This window comes from Phaseolus vulgaris, chromosome 7 (assembly GCF_000499845.2).
Source record: "Phaseolus vulgaris cultivar G19833 chromosome 7, P. vulgaris v2.0, whole genome shotgun sequence".
NCBI classification, from domain to species: domain Eukaryota; kingdom Viridiplantae; phylum Streptophyta; class Magnoliopsida; order Fabales; family Fabaceae; genus Phaseolus; species Phaseolus vulgaris.
The window spans coordinates 35342417-35358028 of NC_023753.2; the positions used below are offsets into that span (position 1 = coordinate 35342417).

At 28.0% G+C, this 15612-nt stretch overlaps 1 protein-coding gene across 1 annotated transcript; it reads left to right on the top strand.

The window, feature by feature from the left end:
• The first annotated feature begins 7589 nt into the window (after positions 1–7589).
• On the top strand, positions 7590–9263 carry LOC137830348 (cytochrome P450 94C1-like). Its single transcript, XM_068637631.1, has one exon. It carries the CDS (start codon positions 7651–7653, stop codon positions 9181–9183), a length of 1533 nt encoding a protein of 510 aa, XP_068493732.1. The 5' UTR covers positions 7590–7650; the 3' UTR covers positions 9184–9263.
• Positions 9264–15612: the final 6349 nt, after the last annotated feature.

Below are 15612 nucleotides of genomic sequence, written 5' to 3' on the forward strand. Positions count from 1 at the left end.
AATTAGTATGAAAATGTGGGATGGGTTAAATTACATTATCAATTTCGAAATTCTCATAAGTGTCATGGATCCTTCAATGTCTTGGTCACTAAATGGTGTACTTAGAAAATGTTTTTTCGTAAATTTCTATTTGCATAATTATGTTCGTGAAAACCATGAACATTGATAAGAACACTGGTTAAAGTCATAGTTAAATTTGGTTATATCTGGTTAGGAATTGATTAAATGGTGTTTAGGATTGAAAATATTGTCGACTAATGTAAAAATGAAAAAAAAATGAAAAAAATGAGTGATGTGGGATTTTCAACACACCTTCCTCACATCTGCTAAACTCGTGCGTGAGACTATATATTATGGATGGTCCGATAGTGGGTGACACAATAGGTCCAACACAAACACTCGCTAGGATAAGTTTAAAATGACTTTGATATCATATTACACTCAATTCCATAAAATCAGCTCAATCTGGTTCAAGCTCAATGAAATTTGCACCCACCATTTATATACCGGCAATTCCATAAAATCAGCTCAATCTGACTCAGGCTCAATGAAATTTGCACCCACCACTTACCGACTTTAATCTTTAGTGGATGTGATCTCCAATAAATTATTAAATTATTTTTTTATGTGATCTCCAATAAATTATTAAATTATTTTTTTATGTGATCTCCAATAAATTATTAAATTACTTTTTTATGATTCACATTGTTTAGATAAAATGTGATTGACTCTGGTTAAATATGGTTTGGAATATTTAAACGAATTTATAAATTTCAAAATCTTTATTAATGTTATCATGCCTTGTGGAGTGAATGGTCTACTTTGGATCTTCATGGTTTTCATTTTGTTGATGGTAATCTTGAAATTCATTGAAAAGATCATGGTGAAATATGGTTGCATGTAGTTAATAGTTGGTCGAATGGTAGTTAGGTTTGAAAAAATGCTCACTAAACTAAGAATGAGCATGGACATTATGAACACCTAATATCGTCTTGGTAAATAAATTTTAAAAATTAAATAAAAATAATAACAAATAGTTAAATTAAAAATATATTCAGAAAAATATAAATCCTTAAAAAAAATCTTTGTATTATGAAACTTTAAAATATCAAAATTTTTATTTCTAAATTTTATCATTTATTTTCATTTTCGTTTTTTTTAAAGAAAAGAAAGAAAGAGAATACGTGAAAACTTTGGGCCCAGTCCATTTTTTTTAAAGGAGTGAAAAGATGAAAACTTTTGGCGTAGCCATTTTTGTTTAAAGGAACCAAACAAAAACGGTGTTCACACAACTTTTTTTTAATTTAAGTTTTTGGCTAAAGTTTCCCGTTCTCAATTATAGTTATTCAATTAAAATTTCTGATTTATTTTTAGCATCTCTAATTTAAAATGTTACTATTATTACTAATTTTCATGCATCATTTCTAATCAAAATAACACAATTATTTTTTTTAAAATTATTTAATCATTTAAAAAAGAAAGTCTTCTTAAAAAAAATTATTAAACTATTTATGTACAATTCCAATATAGCTAAAGTTATACATTGTATAAACGATTTTAACATAATTTATTTTTAAAATTTGTCTTTTAAATTTACGAGTTTTTAATTAAAATCATATTTGTTAAATATAATTTTTTTTCATCACATTACATCAAAGGACATACAAATTCTTTAAAAATTTGCAGAATGGTATACGTAATAGTATCGTACCACATTTACCCAATCCTAAAATTAAAAAAATTTGAACATTTGCTAAAATTTGAATTAAAATTACACTAAAAAAAACCTCCTACATCTAATTATTTTCATTTCCCAGTCTCTACTATCGATGTCATCGATGATGAAACCTTCAACTGTATTATCAAAAAATCTCTAAGTGATCTATTCATCCATTTATAAAGATCTTTTTATTTTTATACTTTCACAATTTTTTTTTACTGTTATCCATTCAAACAACCAAATTCGATTTAGAGCTACATTTTCCTCTATCAACCTAAACACACGTAAACCATGTGGTCTTATCAGTATTCAATTTGCATCTTAATCCAACTTATTGATACGCACTTTTTGTGGATGAAACTTAATGAAAACATCAATTATTAGGATTAAGAACAGCAACACGATACTTCAATCGAAAAGACTAATCTGCTGTTTTTTTCTTTTAAAACACTACTCATCTATCACTATTCAATTTGCATCACAATTCAACTTATTGTTAGCACTTTTTGTGGATCAAACTTAGTTCAAACTTCAATTATTAGGATTAAACACAACAACACGACGAAAAGACTAATCTGTTCAATAAAATATATTCAAGACTTAAATATCACCTCAAATAGCTTACCCTTTTAAATTTTAGACTCCTAAACCCACAAGGATAAACTTAACAAACACAAGACAATGCCAATGAGTAACAAGAATATTCCACTCACACCTATCTCTGAATTTTATGGGGCAAATACTCTGTTTATTTAACTCACATCCAATGCACAAATTTCTCCTAGTTTAAATCCCCATGAAACTGGTATCAAATTTTTGTTCATTCACAGCCATGTTATGACATGAAAAGAACTCCATGAATAGGTCAAATATTGCGATGGAAGTAATCGGACACATGGACCCAGATGATGAATATGGAGGATGACATGCCAGTGTGAAAATGGTTGGTGCACTTGCATGGCTCAGTGCCATTTACGTCAACTGTTACGTTGTCACTTCTATGTCACCCACATCAAATTTGGATTTGGTGCTTATTAGTTCTATATGGGTCCCATGCAACCCTAATAACACGTGAATTGTGTTTCCTTTCACACTTCTCTTTTCGATTAACCACTGTGTGCACCACAAATGTTTATCTTGTTTAAGGAATTGAATAAGTTGAATGATTGAGCTATTCTTCTTGCATGTTACAGGCTTCAAACTATAAGCAAAAAACTGAGGGAAAACAAAATCATTTCACTCGTGCTTGCTTGAGCTCATGGTGTTGTTTATGGGTAGAATTGGAGTTTCGAAATTAATTTATACATGTAGTTAGCCAACAAGGTTCCAAACTTTGGTGTCTTTGGAGTAGAATTTACTAGGAAAAATTACACTCACGCTTGTGTTTCGTTCAAGTTTGATGTGGTATTTCTGTTTTTTCAAAATAAACATTATTTATATCCATTATAATGACAATATAAAAGTGAATACACAATGTAATTTAAATAACTTAAGGTGCCACGCAAAGTTTTTGTATTCTGGTATGTTATATGAAAAGTAACACTACTAAAAAAAATCATTAAATAAAAATTAATTTTAAAGACAAAAAATAATTAGTTTCTATATTAACTAAATTAGATATTACACTAAAAAAAATTATGAAATAAAAACTAATTTTTAGAAATCAAAATAATTAGTTGTAATAGTAACTAAATTAGAGACTATTTTAGAAATTAAAAGAAAAATTGGTTTCTAAATTATTTTTTATTATTATTAAATAATTTCTAAATTGGTATCTAATTAGCAACCAAGGTTTTAACTACCAATTATTTAGTTTCTAAATATGGTTTCTAAAATCTTAGTTGCTAATTAGATACCAATTTAAAAACTATTTAACAATAAAAACTAATTTAGAAACCAATTTGTTTTTTAGTTTCTAAAATGGTCTCTAATTTAGTTACTATTGCAACTAATTATTTTGGTATCTAAAACTTGGTTTTTATTTCATGATTGTCTTGTAGTGTTAATTTAAAAACTAAAAAAATTATTGATTTCTAAAACTAATTTTTATTATTGATAAATAATTTTTAAATTGATATTTAATTAGCTACCTAGGATTTAGTTACCAATTTTAGAATTTAAATAATTGATAGTTATATCCTATTAATTAATTATATATTAATTTATAAACTATTTATAATAGAAACTAATTTAGATATCAATAATTTTTTTAGTCCCTAAAATAGTATTTAATATAATAGACGTTAATAAAATAAAAATATTTAAAATTAAAATACATAATATTATACACTGTCGATGTAATAAATATTAAATGAATTTGACATACTAGTCTACTATTTGTCTAAAGTAAATATAAAGCTTATTATGTAAGGCAAAAAAACACATAACCAGTATTAACCAATGATTATGTATGCACTAAAAAATAATTACTGTAATATATTTAAATAATTCACTATAATTTATTTAATAAAAATTGACTTAGTTGTGTATATTTTGTATATGTGAAGTAAATCTATTTGTGTCCTTTAGCTAAGCTATTGGTGATGTACTTACAATAGGATTAATAATAATAGTATTAATAATATAAATAATAATAATATTAATACTAATAGTAATAATGTTAATATTAATAATAATTACTATATTATTAATAATGTTAATATGAATAATAATTGTTATTATATTATTAATATTAATAATAATAATATAATAAGAATCATAACCTAATTATTAAATGATTTTTGTGTAATGACTACCACCTCTTCTATATAGTAAACCTGACTTCAAATATATTTTTAACCAAAATAATAATTTTAACTTTAATAACTTTAACAATTTTGATGTCCACAACGAATATTGATTGACACTTACTTTTTTTTTTTTAATTTTTAAATTTATCGTTAATTATTGACGGATTTGAATTCATTAATAATTAAAAAATTACTGATAAATATAAACTTGTCGATAAATTTTTATCGATAATTAAATAATGTTTTATAGTATTCATTCACTATTTAAGTTTTTTTTTCTACTTTTTTATATTTTATTTTGTTAAAGATAAAGACATTGCAGGATATATTTTTTTTAAATTATTATTACTAGCATCGATCAAACTAATACAATTTAAAATAATATTAAAGTAGATTTTAACTAACATTAAACTGAACAAACGTTAAGTTGGATTAAATTGACACTAAACATTTTAATTAAAAAATAATTTTAAAAAAATAATAAATTGTCGAAAATTTAAGCTATATTAAAATTCATTACAAATATGATACAATTTAATTCTATTAATTAATTAGCGTTAATTTTTATTTATAAATGTATATTTTTCAGAATGATTGTATCAAGCGAAACTTAGACCTAATAAAGACCGATTCGATTCGGTCATACTTATTTTCACGCAAAATTCTATTAAAAATTACAAGTTATACGCTTTATATTATTAATTAAGAATTTGTCGAAGCCGAAAGCAACAAAACCTAGCATGTAATAATTAAAGTGCTGATAATTGTATCACATCATTATTAGAAGGGTGATGAAAACTATTTATTAAAGGTAATGTGACCAAAAGAAAAAAAGAAGAAATGATGTGATAGTGAGGCAATCTTTTTTTTGAAAGAGAAAAAAAATAATGTTGATATCTAGTCATATTATAACTGCAGAGAAACAATTTTTTATTAATTTTAAAATTATATTATATCACCTTAGAATTATAAACGGATGTGTGTAATTTCAAAAGCAATATTTAAAAAAAAATATTTTTTATTAAAAATAAATAAATAAATAAGAATTACCTCATAAATAATCTAACATTTATACCGAGTAAAACAAATTAAGTTTTCACTTTTTTTTCACTGTTAAACCTACAAGTTATTACTCTTTTTTTTTCTTTTTACCGTTAAAATTACAAGTTAATAGACACGAATACAAATACAGAAATACGAATCACTTCTAAAATATAGGATATAGGATATAGGAACACAAATATATATATTATATAATTATATTTTTTTAATAAAATTATACTTTTCATTACTAGTTCAAAATGATTTGTTCCTTATTTTTATAATCATACTAAAAAATAATACAATAAATTTGAGTTTTTAGAAAATTAATGTTTTTTTTTCTTTTTAAAATTGTATTAAAATCATAAAAAAAATTGTTAGAAATCCAACAAATATTTTTTAAATTAGATACTTCACTGATACGTGTACTACGAATGTTTTACGAGTATCGATATCCGATACGTGTATCCGACACAAATACATCATTTAAGAGAAGTGTCTGAACCTCCTAACTTAAAATACCTAACAAAAACATAATACTAAATAAATATCCCAAATCCAACTTAAATAAAAAAATATAGGCTAAAAATCAAAATACCAATTTAAATAAGGAAGATAATTTTAAATATAATCCAAAATTATACTTTTTAATTAAACTAAAATAAACATTTCAGAATAATTAATCTCTTCACTTTTTAAAAATATGATTGTTCCTATGTTTAAAAAAATATATATTATGAGAAGTAATGAAGGAAGCGTCAGAGAAGATGTGTTGGTGGTGTCCTCAAAATTGAGCACGTGATGAGGTGATGTGGCTTCGGGCTACGATACGAAACATCATGGACGATGCAGCGCATGTCTCCGACGAACGTTGTTTATGCCCTTAGTTTTCTGTCCAAGCTTCATCAACCCCTTCTTTTAACTTATTTCTTTATGCTTTTCTGAACTCATTCACTTTTTGTTGCAGCATTTGTCTACCACTCAACTACGTAACAACATATCAACTTACAGAAAGAATATCTTCACAATACTAAAAAATTACACTATCAACTTTAATAATACAATAATGTATACATATTAAGATTTTAAATTAAAAAACAAAAATAAATATAATTAAAATATATTAGTTTAAATTGTTATTTGAATGTATTTTGTCTTTTAGTATTGTTTTTAATAGTGTTAAAGTATCACACTCTTTAAGTTAGTATAGTTAAGCTTTCACTTATTTGAAAAATATTAAGTTTAATTTCTATGAATTATTTGTGTAGAAAAAGGTCCATTATGAACTAATTAAAAGGATAGTTACTAATGTAAATCAAATTAAAAAATATGTTTCACTTAATATATCTCGTATATTTCTCGTGAAGGTGCTATCAATTAACTTAAAATATATAACAGTAAATAATAAAATATAATTTATTTTAATTATTCACTTATTATATAAATATTTAATCAAGATTAAATCATTCTAAATTATAAATATCTAGAATGTTCATGAAATAAAGTTTTGTAGTTAAGAAAGTTATAATTTAGAGAGGGGACTCTATTAAAGATAATAAATAATTTTTTAATAAAAATAAATCATCAACACTAGTTGAGGATAGAGAATGTTTTTTTTTAACAATAAATTAATTAAATAAAACGGAATACTTTGTGGATGTTATGACCCTTACATAAATAACTCCTAATAAAACTACCTACAAGCAGAAATACATCAGATAATTCCAAAAAAACTATATAAAAAACTTCTCCAGCCCTTACGCTCCACTCCAAAACCAGGTTCAAACTAAAAAACAAAAGATACTACTACAGAGAGGCCTAGCTTGCTACGTACACTCAAGGGACCACCAATGCTACTCATGCGCCAATGCTATAATTAATGTATTCAAGAAAAGTTAGAAATGGGAAGCATGTGTTAATTTTGGATAAATATTAAACTTAAGTTAATTTGCACAAAAAGAAAAATATATCAATTCCACACACTGTGTTTTTCTTTATAAAGTTTAGGTTTTGAAAAAAAAAAATAAACCTGCCACGTGAGGATCCAAAGAATAAATAAGAATTGTAACAAATGGCAATCCTACTTGTCCCCCTCTTCATCCTCCTCCTTTCTCTCCTTCCATCTTCCATCTTCCATCAATGGAATTCCAACCCTTAGGTACCACCTCTCCATTGCAGTTCTTCAGCAACCACGTCTATGTCTCTTCTCTTCTCCTCTCATTCACCATCCTCCTTCTTCTCATCGCAATCGTGCGTGTTTCTCACCGAAAGAACATCATCTGCAGCTGCGAAACGTGCCAGGCCTACCTCACTTCAAGCTGGTCCCAGTGCTTCCACAACCTCTGCGACTGGTACACCCACCTCCTCCAAACCTCACCCACCAAAACCATCCACATCCACGTGTTGCGCAACACCATCACGGCCAACGCGGAAAACGTGGAGTACATTCTCAAGACCAGGTTCCACAACTTTCCCAAGGGGAAACCCTTCTCTGCCATCCTCGGTGACTTCCTCGGCAAAGGAATCTTCAACGTCGATGGCGATGCGTGGCGCTTCCAGAAGAAGATGGCCACCCTCGAACTCAACAACCACGCCATAACCTTCTTCGGCTTCGAAATCGTCAAGAGCGAAATCCATAACAGACTCGTCCCGCTCCTTCACGCGTCAACTCGAAACGGCGTCGTGTTGGACCTGCAGGACGTGTTCCGGAGATTCTCCTTCGACAGCATTTGCCGTTTCTCCTTCGGGTTGGACCCTAAATGTTTGGAGAGGTCTTTGCCGATGTCCGAGTTCGCGGTTTGCTTTGACTTGGCGTCGAAGCTGTCTGCGGAAAGAGCCATGGCTTTCTCGCCTTCTGTGTGGAAGGCGAAGAGGTTTTTCAACGTGGGGAGCGAGAAACGGCTTAGGGAAGCGGTTGAAGTGATTAACGCGTTGGCCAGAGAGGTCATAAAGCAGAAGCGCGAAATGGGTTTCTCTGAAAACAAGGACTTGTTGTCGCGGTTCATGAGCACGGTCCACGATGACGACACGTACTTACGAGACATTGTTGTGAGCTTTTTATTGGCGGGTCGTGACACAGTGGCTTCGGCTCTCACCAGCTTCTTTTATCTGTTGGGGAAACATCCAGAAGTTGAATCAGAGATACGTGTGGAGGCAGATCGAGTGATTGGGCCTCATAAGGATCTCACGAGCTTCCAAGAGCTTAAGCAATTGCACTATTTGGAAGCCGCGATGCATGAAAGTATGAGGCTGTTTCCACCGATTCAGTTTGATTCAAAGTTTTGTTTGGAGGAGGATGTGTTACCCGATGGGACGAAAGTGGAGAGTGGAACTAGGGTTACTTACCATCCCTATGCCATGGGGAGGTTGGAAGAAATATGGGGTTGTGATTGTTTGGAGTTTAGGCCACAAAGGTGGTTGAAGGATGGGGTGTTCCACCCCAAGTGTCCGTTCAAGTACCCGATTTTTCAAGCAGGGTTGAGGGTTTGTGTGGGGAAGAAAATGGCTCTGATGGAGCTCAAAACTGTCTCACTTTCATTGCTTCGGAAGTTCCACATCCAGTTGGTGGAACCATCTTGTGGAAACCCTCGTTTCTCGCCTGGACTCACTGCCACCTTTAGTTTTGGCCTTCCCGTCAAGGTTTGTGAGATAGGATTGGAACAACAACACTGAAACCTCTCATTCATCTATCCTCGTCCTAGTTATTCATCACCTACCTACCTACCTATATATATATATATATATATATATATATATATATATATATATATATATATATATATATTTTACATTTGGGATCTAGATTCTAGGTGTTCATTATTTATGGTCCATATACTCCATAATCCATACATATAGCATGAGATTGTTTGAAGCAAGTGTGTAATATTAAAGTATGTAAGTTAATTATATCAGGCGTATGAAGTTCTTAGGCCAACTTCAGGTTTATCAAAGACTGAATTTAGATTCTATATCGGATACAAACTCTTTAGTCAACCCTGTATTTGGCCGATAATTTTTACTCTAAACTGGATATTTAACTGATCTTAGAATTAATCTCTGTCACAAGTTAAGTTCCACATGAGTTGATCTTGAACCCTTCCAAAATTAGGCGAATCTTGTACCCTAAGGCAGGATCAAAAGTTTTGGATTGATGAAGATGTATACTTGTTCGTAATACTTATAGTTGAGAGGTGACTCGACAGTTGGAACATCCACTTGAAAAAGGAAAAGCATGAGTGCAGAAAAGCAACCCCAATAGGTATTTATAACTGATCTTTGACAATGTTCTTCACCGGAACATTTATGAACCATACATATAGCATGTGGTTAATTGTCATGTATGAGAGATTATTGCAGATTAATCCATGGTGATGATTATATAGGTGGAAAATGAAGAGACAGCATTGTTTTGTGCACCACAAGTTATGGAAGTGATTAGTTGAAAATGACTAGGATATGTGATTACTGGCTTAGGCTGCAGAAGGGTCTTGTTTGCACCACTAAACCAGAATGAATGTCTTGATGTCGTGGATTCCTGTTGAGGTACAAAGTTAACGTTGAACTTGATTCCTGAAGATGGTGGTTTTTGACTGTGCATGTGGATTTGTTAAGTGGATCCGACATTTATTTAGTGCGCCACGAAAGCTGTCACATATTTGTGTGTCTTTCTTTTATCTTTTATTTTTTTCATGAATTGTATAAAAATTGTAGTATAGTAGAATTAAGAAGTGACAATGGAGTACTCCAATAATAACTTTCTTACCACATTATTTTTTTTATATGATATTAAGAATTGAACTTTAAGTTTAACTCAACTTCATAAAAGTGTATATGAGATTTGTACCCACTTATATATTATGAAATGTTCTATATTTTAGTTAATGTGAGAAAAAAAAATGTAAATAAATTATCATCATTACCCGAAAAATAAATACGAGTAAATGCACTTAAGGAGATCGAAATGACCACAAAGAAGATGTAGGGTTTTTTGGGGGAATTTTGAGATTAAGAGCTTAAACGTGTGAGACAAAAATGAAAAATTGAAGGTGTGAGAAAATAAAGATGTGAGACAAAAATGTTTTAATATTTTTTTTATCATTAAATAACTTAGTGTGGACTAAGGTGACAATAAAGGTCACGTCACCTTAGTGTCACCTAGATCTATGCTAAATGAACTTGCATCAACTTTGTGTCTCCATTCTGGATGTAGTATCATCTGCAACTTAATTTTTGATTGCATATACTTTGTATTTTCATTATAGACGCTAACTTATTATTTTAATAATTTTTAGTGTAAGTTAAAAGGTCAAATCTTCATTGCAGACGCAATATTTGACATTTATATAAATATTATAAAATTATATAATAAAATGCTATAAATCTATATAAATTGTGTAAATTATAAGTTATATAATTTACCAAATTATATAAAAATATAAACTATATATACCTATATATAAAGGGAATTCTCTCTTTAACTGCTATTAATTTTTTTCTTATTTTATCCTTATATAAATATTTAATTTTATTATTGTATTATGGGTATTCCAGTCATTTTCTATCCCTTTTTAACTGCTCTTAACTTTTTTCCTATTTTATCCTTATATCTTTAATTTGTTATTTAATAGAAAAGAAAATGAGTTAGAACAGAAAAGTAATCTACCAATCTCTCCACTCTCTTACCTATTAATGAGAACAAATAAAATAAAATTTTAAAATAAAAAACTACTTTATTAACTTTTGAAATTATAAAATGTACAAAAAAACTAAAATAAATTAATAAAATAAAATATTAAACAATGATAAAATAAATAAAAATGCAGTTTTAAATTTTAAATTTTGAAGATTCATTCTTTCCTTTTGCCATATATAAGAGAGAAAAAAATGTGGATACAAAGCACGTTCCCATTAGTTTTTATACCTAATATAAAGGGGATTCCTATTTTTTCCTATTTTTTTATAAATTATTTCTAAATTGTACTCTTTTATCAATATTTATTTTATTATAAATACAAGCGGGAACACAGGTGCTCTCGCGCGCCTGTGTATTCGTATTTTTTATTTTTATTATTGTCAAATATAATGAAGTAGAAAAAAAATGGAAAAATAACTTAAATTTTGCAACTAAAAAAATATTTTTATTTAAATGTTTTATCATTTTATTTATTTTAATTAGTATTTCAAACTAAAAAAAAATTAGGTCGTAATTTATATATATTTTTAAGTAACTATAGTAATAATTAACTTTTTAAATCAAATATATAGACAATAATATATATATACTATTTTTTTAACATAGATTGTGAAATTTATGTCATAAAAATATATTTTTTAAATGTATATTGATTGAAAATTATCAGAACGCATTAAATTTAGTAAAATTGTGTTTATTTTGATTTACACAATAATTTTAAAAGACCTCCCATTAAATTATGTTCTATAACGTTAAAAAAAAATCAAATCTTTATAAAGAAAATTGTAAACCAAAATAAGATAATACATAAAATAAAAAAAATTAAAACATTTTACATACTAATTTTACTGTTCAAATTTGAATTGGAGTATGATGAAAAAACATTATTCTGTGGTAGTTGCGGAGATGAATTAGAGTATGAGAAATGATCACTTTCCATAACATTTTATAATTTAGTATAAAGCAAAGAAAAAAAGTTAAAAAGGTTTGAATTATAATGCAATGTAATATTGAGGAAATACAGATTTTATGTTATCAAATTACAAAGGACTTATTAAGAGAGAGAAAATTCAATGAGAGAAGAGAATATCCATAGAGAAGACTATAAAAAAACTAAAGAATGATGATATGCAGAAGAAAATTAAGACAAATATTAGTTTTAAAAACAAATAAAAAATACCAAATGATCATAAAAATAGTAATTAATATCTATTTAACTTTAATGCTATAGTTGAGGTATATGTATTAGATTTGTTGCAAAGAAAAAGAAAAGGAAGAAAAACAAAAATGGGACAACAAAATAACCTTTGAAAAAGTAGGTTGTTAATATGGTATGTCATTGATTTGGACTTCACCGTGGTGGTTGAAAAAGAAAAGTAGGAAAAATATATTATAGATATGAAGAAAGAAATTGTAGACGATGTTAAACTATTGATAAAAAACTGAACGTGTGAGTTCTGTATCCTCCAAAATATCAAGCGCACATATTTAATCACATGAGAAAATGTTCACATGAGATTGTTTTGGACTATTGAAATCCTACATATTTAATCACATGAGAAAATGTTGAACACCATGTTCGGAATGTCTGTTTGAGACCATAAAAGGTTTTGTTGAGTTGAAATACAATGTTCTCCTCTGTCGATGATGCTCGGGTGACAAGTCCATGTAAATAATTTCATGCAATGTGTCATGTAAGAAAGCATTTTGGATATCTAGCTGGTGAGTAAACCAATTTCTGGTTGCTGCAATGGTGAGGAGACACCTCAAAGTTGTTAATTTTGATGTTGGTGAAAATGTTTCAGAATAGTCGACACCTCCAATCTGAGTGTATCCCTTGCGACAAGGCGTGCCTTATATCTGGCGACACTGCCATCTGAGTTGTACTTTATTTTATAGACTCATTTGCATCCGATGGGTTTTTGTCCAGCGGGTAACGGTGTGTTAAGGTCCACGTTTGATTTAGCTGCAAGGCAGAAAACTCTTCATCCATTGCTTTTTGCCAATTTGGATCAAGGATAACTTGAGCATAAGTGTCAAGTTCTTTGGTGATTGTGATATTAGAGAGATATGCACGTAGAAGAAAATCGTGAATTAGAAAGAAAATGATGCATATGATAGCTTGTTTCACTATGATTGATGGCTTTGTTAGTAACTATGGTTTCAATTGTAAATCCATCGCAGCATATTTTATGCCTAGAAGCTGATGGGGCCAGAATGTTATTCACGTTCAAAGTCATAAAAAAAATTTATGTATCTAATTTAATAAAAGGTTGTTTCCGTTAGTCCAATGAACATACTTCAAAATGAAGAGTTGAGTCGCTCGCTGATTGAATGAGGTGGATGACAAAGAAGAAAGCGCATGGCATGCAGTGAAGGTGGTTTATATGGTGCAATGTTTCGAAGGCATGGTGACAGGAATAGTGTGGGAGATTGTTGAAGTATGCGAGGAAGAGAGAGGAGGATATAAGAGGGTGGTGTGGTAAAGTTAACCACCATATAGATGCATGTTTTTGTATTTAAGGGTCAGACATAGATGCTTTAAAGTAAATTTGATTATTTGTCTCTCTACGATACGATCAAAGCAACAACTTAATAAATTATTATTTGTACTTTCCGCATTCTTGGAAAACATTTTCACCATTTCTCACTTATCGTCACCTTTTCTATTGCTTGTCTCAGTAGTTGAACACAAATAGATGTTATCAAGATAACAACACATATTCTTAGATCTTAAGTGCAGAAATAGGATTTTTTTCAGCGGATGAATATGCTTCGACGGTTGATTCTTGACCATAGACATCACGTATGTTCATATTTATGAAAACGTAGTATAAATTTATATTGGGTTTTTTTTACCATGATGGAGTTTTTTTTTTTTTTTTTTTACCAAAATGGGGTCCGTTTTAAAAAATTACAAATTTAGGCAAGTCGTGCGTCCCAAATAGGCACGACTTCTACCCTGTCATACTAAAGTCGTGTCAACTTGACACGACTTTTGCCACGTCATAATTTTTTAATTTTATTGTTTATATATTGGGTAGTAAGTTATGTAATGTTAAAAATTAATTTATTCTCATCATTACATGTTCTGTGAAATCATTACTTCTCAAGCTATTTATTTTGCAAATTCACAACAATAATTCTCTATTTATTTTTCAAATATAATAATTTTTCATTTATCTATTTATTTCCAAATTCAATAACAATTTTCTTCATTTTTTAATTAATCAAATAATCAAGTTATTGTATTACATTACCGTCAAACATGATTCATACACGATTATCCAGTTTTTTGTTCCTTAAAACTAACACTCTTAGAAAATTATGTATCAAATTAATTTTTAACATTACATAACTTACTATCAAATATATAAACAATAAAATTAAAAGGAAAAAATGACGTGCAGAAGTCGTGCCAAGTTGACACAACTTCAATATGACGGGGTAGAAGTCGTGCCTAATTGGAACTGCATATGAAGTCGTGCCGAATTGGCACGACTTATCTAAATTTGTAATTTTTTTTAAACGGACCTCATTTTAGTAAAAAGCAAAAAAAATAATCCCATAATGGTCAAAAAAACCTTTATATTGTTAATATAAGTGTACAAATAATAACATCATTTATTTAAAGTTTAATATAAAACATTATTTATTCAAATTTTAATATTAAACATATATATCAAATATGGTTAATAAAAAAAAATACAAATACGTAGGCACTAATGTGCCTGTGTTCCCAGAAGTATTATATAATATAAATTATATTAGATTATATAAAATTATAATATATCATATAAAATTATATTAGACTATATAAAATTATGTTGTATAAGTTATAAAATTATGCAAATTTTTTATCTTATAAAATTATATAACTTTACAAACATATATAAATTTATACAAATGATAAATTATATAGAATATATTATTTATATAATTTAAAAAATAAAATTATATAAAATGATGTGAATTATATAAATCATATAAAAAAATTGCATAAAATTATATAAATTACATTAATTGTATAAATCATATAATATATATAATAAAATTTATAACATAATTTAATTATATTAAATTATATAATTATAAATTATATACAGTTATAAAATTTAGAGTAATTTTATATAATTTATATAATTATATAAGAAGTAAATAGTAAAATAAATTTAAATTATAATAAAATAATATGATTTTGATAAAAAAATTTAAAAACTTAAATTTTGTAAAAATATAAAAAATGTTTAGAAAAATTATGTGGAGAAATATGGTCTATGTTTGTTAGAGTGTAGATATTACCTGATTATCTTTTGTTAAAATATTTAGCATTTATTAATTATGTTTTTATTTAGGATGGAATAATTTTTATTTAGTAAAAGATAAAAAATTTAATTAAAAAGTAACAA